The 21,533-nt window shown below is 40.7% G+C and overlaps 1 protein-coding gene across 2 annotated transcripts in view; it reads right to left on the bottom strand.

The window, feature by feature from the left end:
• cd99 (CD99 molecule) overlaps positions 1 to 20,887 on the bottom strand; it is a 54,269-nt gene extending 33,382 nt beyond the window's left edge. For both annotated transcript variants that reach the window (XM_084313402.1, XM_084313401.1), the window contains exons 1-2: positions 20,673 to 20,887; positions 4,899 to 4,931 (exon numbers count right to left, since the gene is read on the bottom strand). In XM_084313402.1, the coding sequence (XP_084169528.1) occupies positions 4,899 to 4,931; positions 20,673 to 20,730 (91 nt within the window). In that variant the 5' untranslated portion in view covers positions 20,731 to 20,887. The remainder of the gene's footprint in view (positions 1 to 4,898; positions 4,932 to 20,672) is intronic.
• Positions 20,888 to 21,533: the final 646 nt, after the last annotated feature.

Here is a 21,533-nt window from a genome sequence, read left to right as displayed (position 1 = left end):
GTGCCATTGTAGGTACCAGATGCAGTCAACCTCACAGATCAGTTCGGTGTCCGTTTTTCAGGTGAGTCGCACAGCAAATGTCCAAAGTTTATCATGTATCATGTACGTGGCTCAGTCATTGAGTGACTGAACTAGTTGACGGGAAATGGTGGGACATGGAATTACCGTTATATGAGAAATAAACACTGTTTGTCTTCGTCACTTGAGTTTGTGTTAAACTAGCACAAGGGTTCACACTAGCGCAAATAAACTCCTAGATTTTGAAACAATGGCCCCACTGTTATACCTTTCTGCTAGATTGCTAACGTGATTAATGATTTGGCTTGGCTGGCGCTTTTATTTCAAAGGCAAAACTTCTCCACAGGAAGTCTTATTGTGTAATTAAGCTAGCTTGACACAGCTACAGATTTTACGTTTCGATGGGAAATACGCTTCGGCAACGGAATTTCGAGGCAATCAATGTGAATCTCTGTTCAAGCAGGAGGAGGAGCCCTTACCAAAAAAAAAGAAAAAAGGAAAACGTGTATCCATGCCAAGCCATTCCAGTTCAAAGGTAGGCGATACTTCCACCTGGTGATATTCGATCGGCATTGCTATTCCAACGTAGGGAAACGAGCCAGGGACGGCTAGAATGATCGTGATGATGATTTAGAATGGGGATCAGAGGAAAAAGATCAAAGGCGTTATTGGCACTCAACGCTTGGCGGCCAATAACGAGTTTACTAGTGATTGGCGCTGAATGAGTTAATGGGTTCGATTTTTTTTTTTTTTTTTATTATTTTTTTAATTTATTTTACACGGAAAATATATATCAGAATATCACAGTACTATGTTGTGTTTAAAATTATTTGAAAGTTACCCGCAAACACAGGACCACAACACTCTAGTCGTAGTCGAGTTGAGGAGGGGTCGCCGTCATACTATGAGGAAATTAATCAATCATGTAAAAACGAGAGAGTTGAGTGACTCACACTCACCCGTCTTATTTCATAATACAATGTTTCCGAATGGACGTTTGGATTAAACCAAGTGTATGCAGTGATGCAGAACTTTCCCAGCGGAACACAAGTTACTTAACGTTACACAGGTATGTTATGCACTAGGGGTGTAACAATGCATCGATTAATCGAAATGCATTGATTATAATGTGTTAGAATCTAATCTATGCATCGATTTGAATATGTTAGAATCCATTATAATCTAAATTTATCGATTTGTGTATTGTTTTTATTGACCTATAGTCCATTCATGCTGAGTGAATCAGTTCCCCCAGCCACATTTGTGTATTCAAAAAAATTTGGGGAATTAACTGATAGAAAATGAATAGAATCTAATCGTTGTCAAATGAAGAGATTTCATGATGCATTGTATCGTTGCCTGAATAATCGCAATCGAAATTAATCATTGTGAGGTTGCATCGTTACACCCCTATTATGCACATTAATTAACACATTCGGTGCCAGACCCGAGATATCTCGAGTTAACTCGCCATCCGTTGGGCGCCAGACCCGAGATTTCTCGGGTTTTGGTCGTTTTTTTATTTTATTCGATATTTCAATTCATTATTCATTCACGGACCTCGGTGTTCCCATAGGGAATCATTCTGAGATCGCCAAAGTGCAATACCGGCCGCATCCTGCTAGGTGGCAGTATCGCCCACCCTTTTAAACCTATATCTCACCTGGTGTTACATTTAAACCCCTCCGGGTGCAGAACTTAGACGGAGCCAAGTAAACTGCTTCATCCGACCACTTCGAAACACATCTAGCACACTCTATCCATAAGTTGTGCCATATTATGTCCGGGACCAGATGGACATCAATACTGGAAATCGTGATCAGACAATTGGAATATTCTTTTTGGAATAACCCCGATCAAAGGTAAGGACTATATGACATCAATTTTACCTTGATCCTACAATGTTTTCATATCGATCCAGCTGATCAGCGTGTGTGGTGTTCAAAATGAATGCCGTTACTGGCTATCAAAGCATAGAAACCCCCCCCCCCCCTTTCATGCATTCATGATGAAACATAATACCTATTATATACATTTGATTTGGAAATAGTAGCGTGTCCAGGCAAGAAACGCCAACGATTATAGCAGAATTCACATAGCGCCCTATAACTCAGCTTTTTAGGAATTATCCCGGATCACTACTCAACTATACAATATTCACCACGGGATAACGTGCAGACGTATAGATGAAAAAACGATCTCTTTTTTGCATGTTCGCCGGAAGAAAGTCACTGTCAAATGACCATTGTATTGTCTCCATAGCTATAATATAGAATATAGATATAGCTCTCCAAACATAGTGACGCAGTGAAAGTAGGCTATGGAAACCTGGTGCTCTAGCTACAAGGATAAGGCTAATGGCTGGTGCCCAATGTGTTAAGCTATGCAGAGCATAATAGGAGCCGTCGGCCAACAAAGGTACAGCGTGATAAACAGACGTCTGCTGTACGACTAGTGATGCACGATATATCGGCCGCCGATATAATATCGGCCGATATGGCAGTTTTTTTACACATCGGTATCGGTCCGATATCAAGATAGGGCCGATATTAAAAAAAATTATAAAAAAAAAAAATTTAATTTTTTTTTTCTTTTTACATGTTTTGGCCTTAAATAGTTTCAAAATATCAGTCATTTCTGAAAATAAGTTACAAAAGTAAAAAAAATTATGCGTTTTGGAAAATAGCTCTTTATTTGATTATCATAAAAAAGTGTTTTCTATACAGAGATATCGACATCGGTAAATATCGGTATCGGCCAGAACAGCAATATTAATATCGGTTATCGGTATCGGCCACAATTTTCACATCGGTGCATCACTATGTGCGACTCAACTGAAAAACGGCCTCTGAGCTGATCTTCAAGCCCGACCCTATCAGGTACCACACCGCCCTGCAATTTCTCAATTAAAAACGACTTTGGTTGATAAGAAATTAAATTGGGTGGTGAGGCAGTGAGGCTGGTTGATAAAATGAGCTGATAACAACCTATTCATGAACATTCAGTTTTGGCTCAAGTTTATGTCTTGTTGTATTGTTTGCTAATATAGTAGCTGGTGGGAAATACTATACACTGGGGCCCAAGCAGTTTCCCTAGCAACAAGATTCTTCTGAAAATGTCTATATTACAACCCGTCTTGGGAGCAAACCAAGCGGTACATCTAGGGCTGTCACCTCTAGGGGTCACCAACAAGGGGGAAAGTAGTCAACAGTCTGTAGTCAACTGCCTCCACGCTATAAAAACCTGGATGGCAACCAAATTACTTAAACTCAACAGCAAAAAGACAGAGCTCATGGTTGTGGCCCCCAAGGCACTGCTCGGGAAGGTTGGAGATCTCCTCCTCCACGTTGACGGCTGTTCCATCTCCCCGTCTCTCGAAGTCCGTAATCTGGGCGTCACCCTTGACTCCACACTTTCATTTCACTCCCACATCAAATCTGTCACCAAGTCTGCCTTCTACCACCTCAGGAACATCTCCCGTCTCCGACCCTCACTCTCAGACTCTGTGGCTGAGACCCTGATCCACTCATTCGTCACTTCCCGGTTGGACTACTGTAATGGAGTCCTGTTCGGGGTACCCAGCAAAGCCCTGGACAGGCTCCAGTATGTCCAGAACTCAGCTGCCAGGGTTCTCACTCACACCAAGCCCTGGCAGCACATCACCCCCACCCTCATCCATCTCCACTGGCTTCCAGTCAGGTTCCGCATCACCTTCAAACTCCTGCTCCTCACCTACAAATCCCTCCATGCCCTCGCCCCCCGGTACCTGTCTGATCTCCTCCACCAGTACACTCCATCCCGGAACCTACGATCCTCTGATCTAGGTCTCCTCTCCATCCCTCGCACCAGGTTACGGACTTTTGGTGACAGAGCCTTCAGCGTGGCGTCCCCTACCCTCTGGAACTCTCTCCCCCCCGAAATCCGCAACGCCCCAACCCTGGACACCTTCAAATCCGCTCTAAAAACACACCTCTTCACCAAGGCTTTCCCCATCAGTTAGTTTAGATTAAATTAGGTCCATTATCCCCTACCTTCCCTCATCCCCTCTCCCCCCCCCCCCCTATTTTCCTTGCCCTATTTTTTGTCCTGATTGTAAAGCGACCTTGGGTTCTATGAAAGGCGCTATATAAATTTGATCTATTATTATTATTATTATTATTTAAGGGGCAGCTTCTATGGATACACAATAGTTGTTTTAATTTGTTGAAGCTGTGTTAAGACTAAGATCTGGGTAAAAAAAATATATATATATATGGGATCGCCAGGGGGCTGGGTATAGGTAGAGGTGGAGGGAAGCCCCTCCACCTCCTTTCACTTAGGGGACACCCGCAAAAGGAAAGGCGTTACTCTGAATGGCGGTGTTGTATGGAATTCACAAACACTGCTAAATTGCTTTGAAAATGTATCAACATTATGGGAAATGCGCTTACCATCTGATAAGACAAGAAGAAAGATACCAATAATTGCCTCTCTGTGCATTCAGTAGAAAGCTATCTGGTTGCAAGCTAGCCTAGCTTAGCACAAATTAATGGAAGTGGATACGGACTACTAGCCTAGCTTAAAACTCTGGGAGAGATATTTTTGGCCAACAGCTAGGCTAGCTGGTCAATATCAGTTTCCATTCATTTGTGCCAAGCTAGGCTAGCTTGCAGCCAAATAGCTTTCTACTGAATGCCCAGAGGGGAAATTGGCATCTTCTTCTCTGACTCTGGAAAAGAAGGTATGCGCATTTCCTATAATGTTGGCGTGTTCCTTTAACAAGCAATAAACATGAATTAGTCAACACAGAGCATGCCATTTCTGATAGTAACTAAATATTTGTTAGCCCAGAAGAGTAATGTGTAATATCTCTTTTGATGAAGAATAGATTTCTCACTCACCATCGTCGCCCAAGGCGTCAAACAGATCAAGATCTGCGTGGAGGAACATAAAAACATCATTAGAAAACAATATCATGATAACAGCAATACCTCGTACTTAAACTGCCATTCCACTATTATTATTATTATTATTATTATTATTATTATATTATTATTATTATTATTATTATTATTATTATTATTATTATTATTATTATTATTATTATTATTATTATTATTATTATTATTATTATTATTATTATTATTATTATTATTATTATTATTATGTTTACTATATTATTATGAAATGGTAAATGGACTGAATTTACTGTATATTGCTTTTATCTATATGCACCGATCCGATATTGGTATCGGTATCGGCCGCCGATATCGGTAAAATAGCTGGATCGGATTTCTTTATTTTTTTTACATAATAAATAAAATAATAAATAACCATTCAGTACATTTATATCTACAGTATGTGTTAATTTGTTACATTTAGTTTCACTAAGTTAGGAAAGTAATGTTTTAAGTCAAGCCTGAATGATCCCAGTCTCTTCCACACAGTGACAGTGAGGCATAGAGTTTATTAATTGAATGAATGAAGTTTATTTTCTGTCTTTGTTTACAACAAATCAAAAACACACTTGTGATCCTTTACAATTCTTTAAAAAATATATATTTTAAATGGCTGTCAAAGTTAACGCGGTATTAATAACGCGTTATCGCCCGATTCTATTAACGCCACTATTTTTTTTAACTCACAAGCTTTTTTAAAAAGAACTTACTTTTTTTTTTTTCAGACTTCACTCAGGTGTATAATTGATGCTCTCATTGATACTATGTTTGTTTCTGAAGTGTGTGTGTGTGTGTGTGTGTGTGTGTGTGTGTGTGTGTGTGTTTGTGTGTGTGTGTGTGTGTGTGTGTGTGTGTGTGTGTGTGTGTGTGTGTGTGTGTGTGTGTGTGTGTGTGTGTGTGTGTGAGAGATATAGAGAGAGAGAGGGGGGTGAGAGAGATGAGGTAGGGGCAAGAGATAAAGAGAGCTGGGAGAGTGTGTGTGAGAGAGAGGGGGGGGGGGGTGATTAATCAGCCCTTGTGTGGGTGAATGTAACAAGTTCCTAACGTTCTTTCCCCTATTATTTCATGCACACTTTATTCATTGTTTTAAATGATTATTTTCTTTTAAGTTATTTTGTGCATCACTCTGTTTTGAATTTGATGCAAATTTGCAATGCATGAGGGTCATCCTTTTGTGTTAAATGGCTGCATAAAGCAAGCATTTGATGACTCGCATGTTGATAAGAGTATTAAAACTTGGAACTTGAAAAAGATCAGTTTAAGAAAAAAAAATCAATTAATTTGCGATTAATCGCGAGTTAACTATGGACAATCATGCAATTAATCGAGTGAAATATTTTAATCGATTGACAGCAAACATTTTTAATATATAAAAAAAAACATGGATTAAATCTATTTTATTTTTTTTTGTATTTTTTTTTGTATTATTATTTTTTAAACAAACACATAAACAAACATGACAACACACGATTAGATATACAAGCATTGTAAAACAGTGTACATCAGTTAACTCATCGTTTGGATAAACAAGATAAATATACCCCTAATACCTGCTATCTATTCCCCTACACACATAATGCTCTTGCTCGCAACCCCCGCCCTGGACCCCCCCATGGATAATCCGTCCATTATCCTTCGCTCCTAACCAGACACTACCATTAAATGCTAGCTTTTATTCTCTCCTATCTATTTTTTTTTTAAACTTTTTTGCAAAAAATATTCGGATCGGTATCGGTATTGGCCGATACCCATAGGCGGCGCGTATATAAGGCCAGGGGAGGCAATGCCGACCCAGTCTGCGCATTATTATAGGAAGCCTAGGCTACGATATTGTGTGTGTGTATAGGGCTGCTGCAGCCCGGTGGTGACAATACGCAAGGGTCGGCCAACCAAGGTGTCAATGGCAGTAGGTGTGGTGGCCGTTAACATTCCAGACTGCAGGCAGTAACCAATCACGCCGCATCATCAAACTAACCGATGCCAGTCTAGTCTTCAAAATCCTCCATGGTCTGACTCTAGCCCCACCCCCACTTTCCGATTGTTCACCTCCAGGTTCGCGTGTAGTCTTTTACCAACAAACTTGCAGTTCCGCGTTCGGGTTCAGAACTGTTGTACCGAGTGGCGTCTATTCGCATTCTAACGCTAATTTCCATTAAGGACAAGTACATTTAGCAAATCAGCCCTCTCCGTGAGAGCTGCCAAGACCTGGAACTCCATTCCAAGTTACATGCCGCCTGGGCATAACACTGGATCACCTGAGGCCAAGGGCTTTCTCTACGAGGGCATGATGAAACTGAGTCAGAGTTAGGGCTGGGCGATATAACGATAACGATAAATATCGCGATATATTTTAATAATCGATATCGAATATCGAAATTAAAAAAAATCGAAAAATCGTTTTTTTTTTTTTTTTTTTACCTGCAACAGGGCAGTTTTAAAACCAGAGACAGTGGACAGACTTGTCTTTCTTGCCTGCAACTTAAAGTAATGGCTTTGCTTGTCCAAATGACAATACTGACCAAATTCAGATTTCTTTTTCTCTTGTCCATTTATTTTGTTTGCTTTCTAATTTAAAATACATTTTGAAACCGTCTGTACACAGTAGGCTATGTGTGCTAGCAGAACTAGACTCCAGTCATGAGTCACGGTGCACATGTGCGGTGGTTTGTCCACCAAAAAAGCGCCAAAAGATCGAAAATAAACTAGCAGAGCCAGAACTGTTCAACTCCTCTGGAGCCACAGCCAGCAGAGAAGCCTGTTTACTTTAGCTTTTAAACCAGCTGCAGCCTGAGAACTGGAGTGTGAGGGGATGTAACACTAAAGATGGCGGCAATGACAAAGAATTGCTGCAAAATAAACATACATCTGTTGTTTAAAAAAAAAAAAAAAAAAAAAAAAATTATACTTATAACAATTCGATAATTATCGATATCGAGAAATAAAATAAAATTATCATATCGTTATCGCGATATGATTTTTTTCCATATCGCCCAGCCCTAGTCAGAGTTAATCAAACCGTGGACACTTTTTAGAGCTACTATGTACATTGTTTTCAAAGCATGATGAGATCCAAATTATGGAAAACGTTTCCTTCATTGCCATCGGCACCGCAACTTGTGAACGGCCTTTCCCAATGAGGCGCATCCGAAACTTTTGCTGCATTAAGGTAAGACAATGGTTAATCATATTGGATGCCTTCATTTGAACAATTAATTTGCACTATATGAAATGAGTGGGGCTCGCTGTAGTAGCCTAATAGATGTGGGTGTGACATCCGAACCTGGACAGCACCGTTTGCGTGCAAGCAAAAAAGAAAAAGGGAAAATGTTGCGCGCTACGCGCGAGTCTCATCCGATCTATAGCCTACCCTAATGTCCAGCTCACCCGCCGCCTATGCCGATACCCAAACCCAAGTATCGGTATCGGGACTGAAAAAGTCGGATCGGTGCATCCCTACTTTTATCCAAAGCGCTTTACAACTTGTGCCTCACATTCACCCCCACACACATTCGTTAGGGGCTCCGCGCCTCGCTCAAGGACACTTCGAGATGCTGCCGGGAGGAGTCGGAATCTAACCAGGAACCTTATGATCACCAGACGACCAGCTCTACCTCCTGAGCCACTGTCACCCCTATATATTATTACTATTTCTATTATTATCTTCTTCCTGCCTGTACCTCCCCTCCCCCGTCCCCCATGCTGCCATGACATCTGAACTTCCACTTGCTAACAGAATATCATGATCAACAGATGTTGATGACTGTAGAGAAGGGGAGTTCCACACCACCAGATAAAAGCCAAGCGTGTCTGTATTGTTCCTACAGAATGTAATACTTCCTGCGTGCGGGGTCTGCGTGCAGCTGCGGGGGTTTATTTGTTGTGTTGCTATGGCATGTGCTGACTTATATTTTGAGCAGTCAGGTTGCCATGAGTCACAGCTGAAACGGTTTCCCCACAGCAGGGTTATGCCGACGCCCTCCGTCCTGGGAGAGTGATCACGGGCAGCTTCGAAACCATGTAAAATAGGCTTCCTACTTCAAAAACGGTCAAGGTCTATATGTGATAATCATACACACACTTTGTTAAAGCAACACGCCAACATTTTGGGAAATGTGCTTACTGTCTTCTCCATGGTCGGACAAGAAGATAGAAGATAGAAAGCTATCCAGCTGCAAGCTAGCCTAGTTTAGCACAAATAATTGGAAGCAGATACGGACCACTATAGCCTAGCCTAAAACTCCGGGACAGGTGTTTTTGACCAACAGCTAGGCTAGTGGTCCGTATCCAATTCCATTCATTTGTGCGCTATAGGCTAGCTTGCAATAGCTTTTCTATTGAACGCACAGAGAGAGAATTGGTATCCATCTTCTTGTCTGACTCTGGAGAAGATGGTAAGCGCATTTCCCATGATGTCGACATGTTCCTTTAATCTCATATGTAATGTGTCACTATGGGACTGGAAACAAGAGGAGAGATTCTGGTCCTATATGCTGCAGTAATCAGTATATTGTTTATTTGACAACAGGGACAACGCACAATAAATATATTGCATCAGATATACTGTAGCTATAAACTCATGTTAATCTGTGGTCCCTGACATCAGTGACACGCGACTCAGAGTATCAATACATTCTGATATGACATATGATTCCTTTGTTTATGTAGGCTACTTGTTTTGGCTGCTTGTATATAATGTGTATGTGTTCTCTATGTATTAACTTTGGCTTCATACAGCACTTTAGTCAGATGCAGTTGTTTTTTTAAACATGCTTATAAATACATTTGATTTTTCTTTTCTTTTTTAAAAAGTAAAAGAAATATACTTGAGTATATTTTATGGAGGTATACTTTAGTATACTTTTTATGTATTCAGAAAGTATACTAAAGTCGTGTTAAACTGAAATCGCCCGATCGGCCCGGTAACGGGCAGAGATTTATTTAACGTTGCACAAATAGATCAATACAGTCTGTATTAAGTGATGTTATGTTTCTTTTTCAAATGTAGCCAAGAGTAAAGACCCTAACCATATCAAAACAGCAGTCAAAGTGTATATTTCTACTATGTTTGTTTAGCAATTATTTTAAGTGTAATTAGCGAAATATGAGCTTATAAAAAATCTCAGCACATTGCATCGAAAATCGGAGGATTTATATGTGAGAACAGGAAGCACTCATGAAATTCTTGTAGTCAAAAGAAAGATGAGACCCTAGGCTTTCGATCGGCATCTAAATTTAATAAATCTACACCACCCAGCTCACACCAGCTTCGACAACGGGGGGGGGGAAACTTCTTACAAGCATTGGCTGGAATACCGTGTTTATATCTCATGGGTTGAACAAACCTCAACGTTATTGCCATGAAATACAATGTACGGTATATTGTTTCTTTACCTTTCTGTGAACATCTACTGTATAGCAAAAAAAACGTGTCTCAATCCGGTGATTTTTGATGCGGCTGTCGCCATTATACAAAAGTAACTGTACTTACAGTAATTTCATTCACAGTCTTTGCTGCCCATTTACTACATACAGATTTAGATTTGGTATTCAAATAGAGGAGATCTTGGCCTTTCAACTGATGTATAACTTGACCCTATAAAGCCATTTATAGGCCTGACATTTTATATTCTATATTAATATTTCATATTGCATGTGTCCGGATGGCATAATTCAGTACTGTATCTACAAAAAAAATTGTAAATGATCTGCCTTTTGTTCATTTGCTTAGATATTTACTATACTTGATCTCAAGAAGTAGCTGAATGAGCTCAGTGGCATCTTTTAGCTTTTGGTCATTGTCATTTATAATAATTCTCCTTTGGTTCATTACCATTTACTCAAGCATAGTAACAGCCACAATATTTCTGACACTGGGAATACATTCCCTGAGATCCATAGATGTCCCTAGATACCAAGAACATGCTAATGGACCTTGTAGAAGTGGAGCAATCTTCCATTAAGTTAACTTGAATTTTCTGAAAATATGGCTAGGCGTTAACAGGTTAAGTTGTGGCCTACTTAGGCCATGGTTAGACTGGTGTTTTTGTGGCGTTTTTTTATACGTTTTTGAATACGTTTCATGTCCCTATTACACAGAAATGCGTTTTTTGGCGTTTTTTTGTGGATACGGCTGAAACGCTAAATTGTGTTTGCGTTTTGGAGAACCGCTAAAAAACGCGCCGACAACAGCGTGTAGTCTGCATGAGCCGTTGTTGCGAAAACGCCCATGCGCAGCGGCAGTAGATACCATCTGCGTGCCCTTCCGGTGACAACAGAGTGTGTGTGTGTGTTTGGGACAGAGGCAGAGCTGTCCCAAATAGCTGCAGCTACCATGTGTTGTCAAGTTATTGTTATAAGGATCCCAGTCCAAGCTACAACAGTCTGCATTCCCTTAACAATTGTTTGTATTGAGCCGTATTGTATTGTACCCATATGCAATATGTTAAATAAAGTTTACATCCATTCATTCTGCTAGCATTACCGATTGCATGAGCAGCTGGCTAACGTGAGCTATCAGATCCTGTTAGCTCAAAGCTCCTCTTTCAACTTAACAAGCATTAATCAAAATGGCCCAGTCATCTATTCACCTTTGTTTAATACACACAGCGTTGTCTCTAATGTTATCTAACTACTGATAGCTCTCGATATCATCAGTTTGGTGCTGGCTAAATAGCGTGAGCTAACGTTAGCTTCTAGCCACAATGCTATACTGTTATAATGGCATACTCCATTGACGTTAGCATGCAGCTAACAATGCTACCGATCTTTTTTTAGACTAAACTATCCGCTCTTGGTGGTCACTTGTGTTGATGTTAGTTTTGTTTCATCAACAAATGACAGGCAGAACACACAGTGAATGTATCCGTTTTGTTTATTGCACTTTTATTAGGCTTTGCTGAAAAAGAATTGCTGCATTGAGTAAATAGGCAAGATGGTGGCGCCCATAGGCGTCTGCCTTGTTGACATTTTCTTTGTTGGAGCTACCAGGAAGTGTATTGGCACATTCTAGTTCTGATTGGTTGAAATTGCCTTCATGTTCGCCACCTACTGCCACCTACTGCTTTGGCAGTGTACTACATCAGTGCTCAGGTGACAAAAACAAAAAAAAAACGAAAGTGTGACTCGAGGCACAGGACGTCGCGGCGAAACGCGTATGACAATGAAATGAAAATGAAACGAAAGGTGTAACCGCAGCCTTAGTGTGTTGAAAGTAGTACTTTTTTGTTTTGGTCTGATGTTCGAGTTGAGTGGAGAAAGGGGGTGGGGTTGCTATTGCTGGGCCACACCTCAGGCTCTGCTAAGAGAAGTCTGGAGAAATTCACTTTCCTAATTCACAAATTCACAAGATCCTAAACAGATCAAAACTAAAAATATAAACAAAGTGCAATACCAAGTGGGGCTCTTTTGCCTAGAGTTCCCTGTTTGACGCCATTACAGATTCTACCTTTTAAATATATTTAAATTATACTTTGGATGTACTTTTGGCTACTTTTGCTTACCAAAACAGTACACATAATACGTTTACTAAAGTACAACTTAAGTTTGGTAAACATCTCAGTTTTTATTTAAAGTGTACCTTTAGATTACACAGCATATTAATGACTACCGCACTAAACAAGTAGTACATGAAAGCACATAAGAAGTACCAAAAATACATTGCAAGTATACTCTCAGAAAAGTACAAATATACTTTTCAACACACTTAATATACTAACATTATACTTTTCGTATGGAGAAATAACCTTTTTCTTTTTTACTTGGGTGGGCATGAGAGACAGAAGAGGAGCAGCGGAATCATGGAAACTCTTACAGCTTGACCTAAAAGGGAGTTCCCTTGTCTCTGTATTTTAGATTTTTGATCAATGGCCGTCCATTGTGGACCTGTAGTTGTTTTGTTTGATTCTGTTACTATTGTTACTATTGCACGATGCTGCTACTACGTTATATTTTCCTTTTTCTGTAACCTTTCTTTTTTTTCAAACTGTTTGATACATTTTATTTATATAGTGCTTTACAATTTTGTTCCTTGCATTTTACCCATTCACTCACCCAGTCACACACCAACAGCAGAGGCAACCATGCAAGGTGCCAACCTGCTCATCGGGAGCAGTTAGGGGTTAAGTGTCTTGCTCAAGGACACTTCGACACGCTGCCCGGGAGGCGTAGGAATCGAATCGGGAACCTCTGGATTAACAGACAACTGCTTTACCTCCAGAGTCACTGTCGCCCCTGTTTATAACTTTTTTTTTTTCATGTAAACTCTGCATCAATTGTTCAATTGACTCCGAAGTTTAAATAAAGTACAAATCTTTCATTTGTTTTATTTTCATAAAACCCACTTTCACCCATTGAGTCTGGCTCTAGATGTGCACCTCAATGTGCCGTCAGACAGAAAGTGAGCCGGCTGATTCTGGCTTTGCATGCCTGTGGTCTGCTTGGTCCTGTCACGGGAACCCCTTTGAATTGGAAGTGAAATATGGCGGCCAGCCATGAGACAGGAAATATATTTAGACCAGTGCCAGCGACGACACTCAGAGGGACACTGCATAGAGTTTACGTTGTTCTACACAAGATAGGGCCAGGCAATATGGCTGTTGATGTATGGTATAAACAAAAATTACACTGCAGAAATAGTTATTAGTTACAGTGCAGAACCTTATGTTAAAAGAAAACGCCAACATTTTGGGAAATTAGCTTACCGTCTTCTCCAGAGAGAGACAAGAAGATAGATATAGATACCAGTTTCCTCTCTGTGCGTTCAGTAGAAAGCTATCTGGCTGCATGTTAGCCTAGCTTAGCACAATGAATGGAAGTGGCCACATGACCGGTTAGCCTAGGCATTGTCCAACTAACACCTCTCCCGAAGACTAACCGGATGTCTGCTTCCATTCATTGTGCTATAAGCTAGGCTAACATGCAGCCAGATAGCTTTCTACTGAACGCACAGAGAGGAAACTGGTATCTATCTTCTTGTCTCTCTCTGGAGAAGACTATACGCTAATTTCCCAAAATGTTGGCGTGTTCTTTTAAGAACTTTTTTTTGTAGCAGATGTTATTTGCAAAACTTGGGAGAGAAGGCAGAATATTTTGTTTGGGACTGAGCTGTAATCTGTATGTATATAATCTGTATTTATGTAATGAAATTAAATGTAATGTAATAATGGAACACTGCAGCAGTATTATTGGTGTCTTTGTGTGCATGACACGGAAATAGAATAATCAATCAATCAATCAATCAATCATGTGCCCAAAATATCATGTGATATCATGACAGTATATGTTTTTCAGTATGAATTACAAATGTAACATGACATATTTCTATGTCTTTATCTTGTATATATATCGTGGACAGCGGTATGGTATTGTAAAATGCATACCTTTGCATGTATCCTTGACGGTATACCTTCATATTGTCATACCTTCCAACTCTAATACAAGACTATATGATTTGACAAACCCTGCCATTGCCTTGTCATTTCCACAATGCAGCCTGTGAAGACTTCCTGACACTCAATTGTCTCATTCTCAAGGTCCTCAAAAATGATGCGATGCAGTGTGACATATGGCTTTAGATCACCATTTTGGCAGCCGTGCCCACTCTGAATTAGTTTAGATCGGAAGCTTGTGCTTGTGATATATGGCTTTAGATTAAGGTCTGAATGGGTTTAGAGATTGTGTTGCTTCCCTCCGTGTCTTTGGTGTCTGTGTTCTATCTAGATGAACTGCAGTGAGATGATCCATGGCACTCGTGATCTCCCTCATCACCCTCGGGGTGCTTCAGAGACTCACAGACTCAAGGCTAGAGTAACTTGTTTCAACAAATGTACATGTTGCTATTAATTAAGGGTTGTGCCATTATTTCTTTGCAAATGTAATAATTGTGAATGATTTTCTGTAATGAGTTGTATGTGTTTGTTTCTTAAAGCATCCTTGACTTCAAGTTCTTTAGTTCTTTAATAGTTGTCATACAGAAGTACAGAATACTTTCATACAAAATGCTTCTTACTGTTACGCTCCAGAGACTGTGCTAGACAAGATAGTATCAAATAACATAATAACATAATATAGCATGAATTTAGAAGAAGAAAATGAGGTCACAGTGTTCGGTATAGACATATGTACAATGTTCTGAGTTACCATATAATATACAATACACAATACTATGCAGTGTACTAATGTACAGTACTATCTAGTGCAAAGCAGAAATGGGATGAGGTACAATTTTAGGTACAATTTACAGTAAGGTGTACGAGTTGTAGTGCAATCCTTCATCCATAAATATAAAGTGTGGGGAGTGGGTGCTACAGTGTGTTTGTTTAAAGTGGGTGTGTGCTATAAGTGTGTGGAGTGGGTGCTACAGTGTGTTTGTTTAAGGTGAGTGTGTGCGTGTGGATGTGTGTGCTATGTGCGTTTGGTGGTTGTTGTTGTGTAGTGTTCATTCATTGTTCGTTTAGCAGCCTGATGGCCTGGGGATAGAAGCTTCTTCTGAGTCTTTCTGTGCTCGCCTTGAGACTCCTGTATCGCTTGCCTGACCGCAGCAGTTCAAAGAGGCAGTTGTTCGGTGACTGGAGTCTTTAATGATTCTCTTAGCCTTGCCCTTGCAATGCTTGTAGTAAATGTTCTGGAGGGTGGGGAGCCCCCCTCCAATTGTGCGTTCGGCTGAACGTGTCACTCTTTGTAGTCTGCTTTGGTCTTGTGCAGTGCTATTCCCAAACCAGGAGGTGATGTTGCCGGTCAAGATGCTCTCTATTGTACATGAGTAGAAGTTCTTAAGGATCTTCTGGCTGACTTGGAACTTCCTTAGGCGCCTGAGGAAGTAGAGGCGTTGTCGTGCCTTCTTCACAACACTGTTAATGTGTGTGGTCCATGTCAAGTCCTCGGATATGTAGGCTCCGAGGTACTTAAAGCTGTTGACTCTCTCAACCGGTGCCCCGTCAAGGACAACGATGGAAATAAGACTTTGGCTTTTCGTTCCTCTCCTTGACAAAAGCAAATATGTGATGTAATGATCTGTATATGTTTTGTTGTCTAAAATAAATACCATACCATACCATACCATCTTAAAGGTAGAATCTGTAATGCCACCAAACAGCAACCTCTAGAGCCCTGCTTGGTTTGCATTTTTATTTAAAAAATTTTATCTGACGTGTGGGTTGGAGTTTAGTAACTTGTTATACTGTGAATTTCTCCAGACCGCTCTTGGTAGAGCCTGAGGTGTGACCAGCAATAGCAACCCCCCCCCCCCTTATCCACACTCAACCCACACATCAGACCAAAACAAAAAATGCAAACCAAGCAGAGCTCTCTAGAGGTTGCTGTTTGGTGGCATGCATTACAGATTCTACCTTTAAGATAAAAACAGACCGTACATTGAGTGACCAGAGACTACACTGAGTGACCTTCATTTGTCTATAGGGCTAACGTTCACCACCTCCATTCACATTCATAATTGCATCGAGTCCCAACGTTTTTTTCACCGATGTAATCACGAGTGCCCTGGATCATCTCACTGCAGTTCATCTAGAACACAGACACGGAGGAAGCAACACTTAAGCTTCCTATCTAAACCCACTCAGGCCTATCTAAACTGTACCAATTGGTTCTTTTTGCCAATTGGCATCGATATAGTCATTACCCCGGCCACACCTGTACCGCCCCTCCCCCTCCTGCTATGACATCTGAATTTCCCCCAAGGGGTTCAATAAAGGAATATATGATAGGTTTTTGGTAATTTTATAAATCAATAAATACAGGATGGTTTTTTTTGGGGGAAAACTTCAAATCAAGCTGCCGCACCTCAGCATTATCATTGAAGAAACCCAAATCCACAACAGCCTTCTAACTATATAATTTAGGGTATCATACTAATAATAAAATTCGAAATAGTAGGTCTAGTTGCCTGAATCCTAGTGTTCTGTGTTTCAACCCCCCCCCCCCCCCCCCACCTCCAATGTACAGCCCTCACCCACCCACCCAACCCCACCCCACCCACCCAACCTCCTCCAATGTACAGTTTCTACGCCAAATGTATATACACTCTTTTTCTGGACACTTTTGTATCACAAACAGTACTGTATTTGCAAATCTGATATGTCATAAATGTATAGATGTAGTAGCACTAGTACTGTCTATCTGTATGTCATGTATGTCATATATGTTATGATGAATTGAAAATGGGGGACCCTGATGTAAACAAGACGAAAGTCTTTCTCTGGTCTGCATCCCCTTAACAATTGTATGTATTGAGCTGTACTGTACTGTACCCATTCTGCAATCTGTTAATAAACTTTTCAATCAATCAATATCACAGTATGTCATGTGTTATGATGAATTGATGATGCTCTGAGTTTCGTAAAAATCAGTCAAAGCTTACTAAAAGCACGAGCAGTGAACTCCAAGCCCACGTGACTGAACTCAAACTAGAAAGAAACAGACTAAGAAACGACGTAAACTCCATGATCAAAACTGCAAAAAAGAATTTCATCAATGACAAAACTGAGGAAAACAAAAACAAACCACGTGAACTTTGGAAATTACTCAATAATCAACTAGGATGCAGTAAAAAACTTAAAACCAGATTCTCAAACATAAACATAAAAACGGACAACACGCTCATCACAGACAAGCTGGATGTAGCCAATTACTTAAACATTTTCTTCACAAACATAGCCACAACACTGGTAAACAAACTACCCTCCCACTCAGGGCTTTATGGGGTAGAACACATAGTAGCTTACTACAAAAACCTAGGGGTCCGCAAGGACGACTTCAAGCTGGAAATGGTAACAACAGATGAGGTACTCAATAAACTGAGCGCCCTCCAACCTAACAAGGCCACTGGCCATGACAACATCCCCTCCAAATTCCTCAGAGACTCAGCAGCCGCCATCACCCCAATCATCACACACATAATAAACCTCTCCATAAAACAGGGACACGTCCCCAAGGACTTCAAAATTGCGAGGGTGACCCCTCTGCACAAAAAGGGCAGCAAATTAGACCCAGGCAACTACCGCCCTGTTTCTATTCTCACCTCCATCTCGAAAGTCATGGAAAAAATAGTCTACGAACAGGTCGAAAAGTACCTAGCGGAAAAAAATCTAATCTACGAATTCCAATCTGGCTTCAGAACATCCCACTCCACTGACACATGCCTTCTCTATTTGAATGACCACATCAAACAAGAGGTGGACGCAGGCAAATACTGCGGCATGGTCATGCTGGACCTACAAAAGGCCTTTGACACGGTCAATCACTCCATTCTGATTGACAAGCTAAAAGCAATTGGTTTTGATAGTCTATCAGTGAGCTGGATGCAATCCTACCTTGAGGGGAGGGAACAGATGGTGGAGGTAAACGGTACCCTATCCCCCCCTCTCACAGTGAGCTGTGGTGTTCCACAAGGAAGCATACTAGGACCGCTACTGTTCCTAATTTATGCAAATGACATGTCGTCAGCTTGTGACTGCAACTTGTTCCTGTTTGCGGACGACTCAGCCCTGCTGGTCTCTGACAAGAACAAGTTACAGGTTGAAAAAACCCTCAGCTCGGAACTAGGCAGAATCTGCATATGGCTCGCTGATAACAAACTATCATTACACATGGGCAAAACAGAGTCCATTCTCTTCGGTTCAAATAACAAACTCAGCAAGACCGACGGCTTCTCAGTTACAGTGGGTGACAATATTGTCACAAGGAAAGATGAAATTACCTACCTGGGTTCCATCCTAGAGGCTAATCTCTCCTGTGACAAAATGGCATCCAATGTAATAAAAAAAGTCAACCAACGAACTCGATTCTTGTACCGGATCTCCTCTCTGGTAAACAAGAATACCCTGAAGACTCTGGCAGGAGCACTCATTCAGGGGTACTACGACTATGCTTGCACCTCATGGTACCAAAGCACCTCAAAGGCGCTAAAAACAAAATTACAAACATCTCAAAACAAACTGGTCAGACTACTGCTTGACCTTACTCCTAGAACCCACCTCACCCCTGCCCACTTTGACAACCTAGGATGGCTTAGAGTAGATGACAGAGTACAGCAACTTGCAATGGGCCTGGTCTACAAGATACACTACACGACCAAGGTACCCATGTACATGGCAAAATACTTCCCAAAGGTCAGTGAATACCACGATCACAACACCAGAGGGAGCTCCACAAATCATGTTAAACCCAGATTCGGCTCAAATAAGGGACTAAACACGTTTCGCAATTATGCCACATCAATGTGGAACGCCCTACCCAAAGCTGTAAAGGAATGTGGATCACTACCCACTTTCAAAACCTCTCTCAAGAGACACCTACGGGAGACTGCAATTCAACACTGGCCCCTGTAAATATCCTAACCCAACCCCCTCCAATGTACAGTCATTTACCTAGTATGGTTTTGTCAATAGTCCAATGTACAATTTTGTTTGTTTGTACAGAGTCTCCCCCCCCTCAATGTACAGTTTTGCTTGTTTATACAGTGTGCCCCCCCCCCCCCCCCCAACCACCTCCAATGTAAATTACCCAGTATGGTTGTCAATATCCCAGTGTACCCAACCCCCCCCACCCAACCTCCTCCAATGTACAGTTTCTACGTCAAATGTATATACTCCCTTTTCTTGACTCCTTCTGTATCACAAACAGTACTGTATTTGCAAATCTGGTATGTCATAAATGTATAGATGTAGCAGTACTGACTATCTGTATGTCATGTATGTCATATATGTCCTGATGAATTGAAAATGGGGGACCCTGGTGGAAACAAGACGAAAGTCTTTCTCTGGTCTGCATCCCCTTAACAATTGTGTGTATTGAGCTGTACTGTATTGTACCCATTCTGCAATCTGTTAATAAAGTTTTCAATCAATCAATCAATCAATTGAAAATGGGGGACCCTGATGTAAACAAGACGAAAGTCTTTCTCTGGTCTGCATCCCCTTAACAATTGTATGTATTGAGCTGTACTGTACCCATTCTGCAATCTGTTAATAACGTTTTCAATCAATCAATCAATCAATCAATCAGACTGTATTATTGGTGCGATGTTATTCCCCGACAATGGCATGACCTTCCGAGCTTCCCGGAAACCACGCGAACGCGACATATCACTCCTGAAACAGAAAAATTTTCCCTGCTGTACTCGGAGTCGGAACATTCCTGTGTGCTTCTCGTTGTCCCAACTGTACAATCTGTGTGGAGCAGTTTCAATACTTTATAACTGATAACAAAACATATGTTTAGGACCAGCCTCTGTTTTCTGGCTTTGGGGCGAGTTGTTCATATGGATTGTAATTTGTACTGCTATTATTATATTATATAACTCTTTAAATTAGGCCGGTATGAAGAACTATATGAATTCGAGAGTGCAAGTAATTGAACTCGACTTTGGAAAAGTTGAGGAACTATATCTACGGTCATAATATGCATTCGTAATTGTTTGAATGTAAAGTGCTTTGAGTGACATCCTGTGAATGAAATGTGCTATAGAAATAAAGATTAGTATCGTTATTACTATTATTAATAATAATAAATGGTGTGTTCCGTTCTCCATTATACTAGTGCAGACTAACTTTCGGACACTCTTTAATTAATCTCTTATTCCATAAACCTTCATACCATCACCAAGTATAGGCGAGTTTGGCCCTGGCCTATAATGAGATCTAAAAACAACGGTAGGCGTCAACAGTGATTGGGGAAAAAATAAACAAGAAAAAAGAAACGTACCTTGCGTTCTCGTTCCAAGCGCAAGGCATAGAAGTAAAATGATCCTCAAACAAAACATGTCGAATGTAATAGTTCCCGCTTTTCTGCAAATGTTTCAGGCTGTATAGCCCCTGAAACCCCTAAGACAGTTGCCTTACAGTTACAGTATAGCAGTATCAAAATAGACAATGAATGTGCGCTGCGCGTAAAATACGGACCAGAGTCGGTGCCCTGTTACAACTGGTGACTCAACTTTTGGGATGGGTGTGGCAGGCAGGCTCTTTGAGGGGCGGGCGCTTCGGAGCCATGCCTGTCAAATGTTGTAGTAACCTTTCATTCAAAAACACATTTCCTGTTACTTTTGATAAAGAATCGGTGCAAAGTAAACGAAGAGGGCTATAGTAGGCTCAGTCTGCCCCATCCCAAGTCCCAACCTGCCCTGCCAACTCTCTACAAGCAGAATGAATGAATGAATGAATGAAAACTTTATTTAACAGATTGCAGAATGGGTACAATACAGTACGGCTCAATACACACAATTATCCATACTGCACGAACTCTGAACTCTGTTGCCTCAATTTATACCTGCCTACTGCCTTCACTGAAATCAAAACGACCTACATCAAACTATAGTCTACATAACTCTGTATGATAGCAAGCCATGTTCAATAATAATATTGTATACCCTATATATATGTATATTTACTGTGTATATATATGCATGCATATATTCATGTTTACATTACCTGTGTCTACATCTGTACATGATAGCCCATATTCTTAAGTTACTAGTTATACCACCGGTCAGTATGGCTTAGTACCCATAGTGTATTTATATCTATATCACTGTACATAATAATACTGTAACACTGTGCATACATC

This window comes from Notolepis coatsorum (genome assembly GCF_963971535.1).
Source record: "Notolepis coatsorum genome assembly, chromosome: 1".
Taxonomy (NCBI): domain Eukaryota; kingdom Metazoa; phylum Chordata; class Actinopteri; order Aulopiformes; family Paralepididae; genus Notolepis; species Notolepis coatsorum.
Note: the sequence above shows the minus strand (reverse complement) of the source record. Positions and strands in the feature narration are given on the sequence as shown.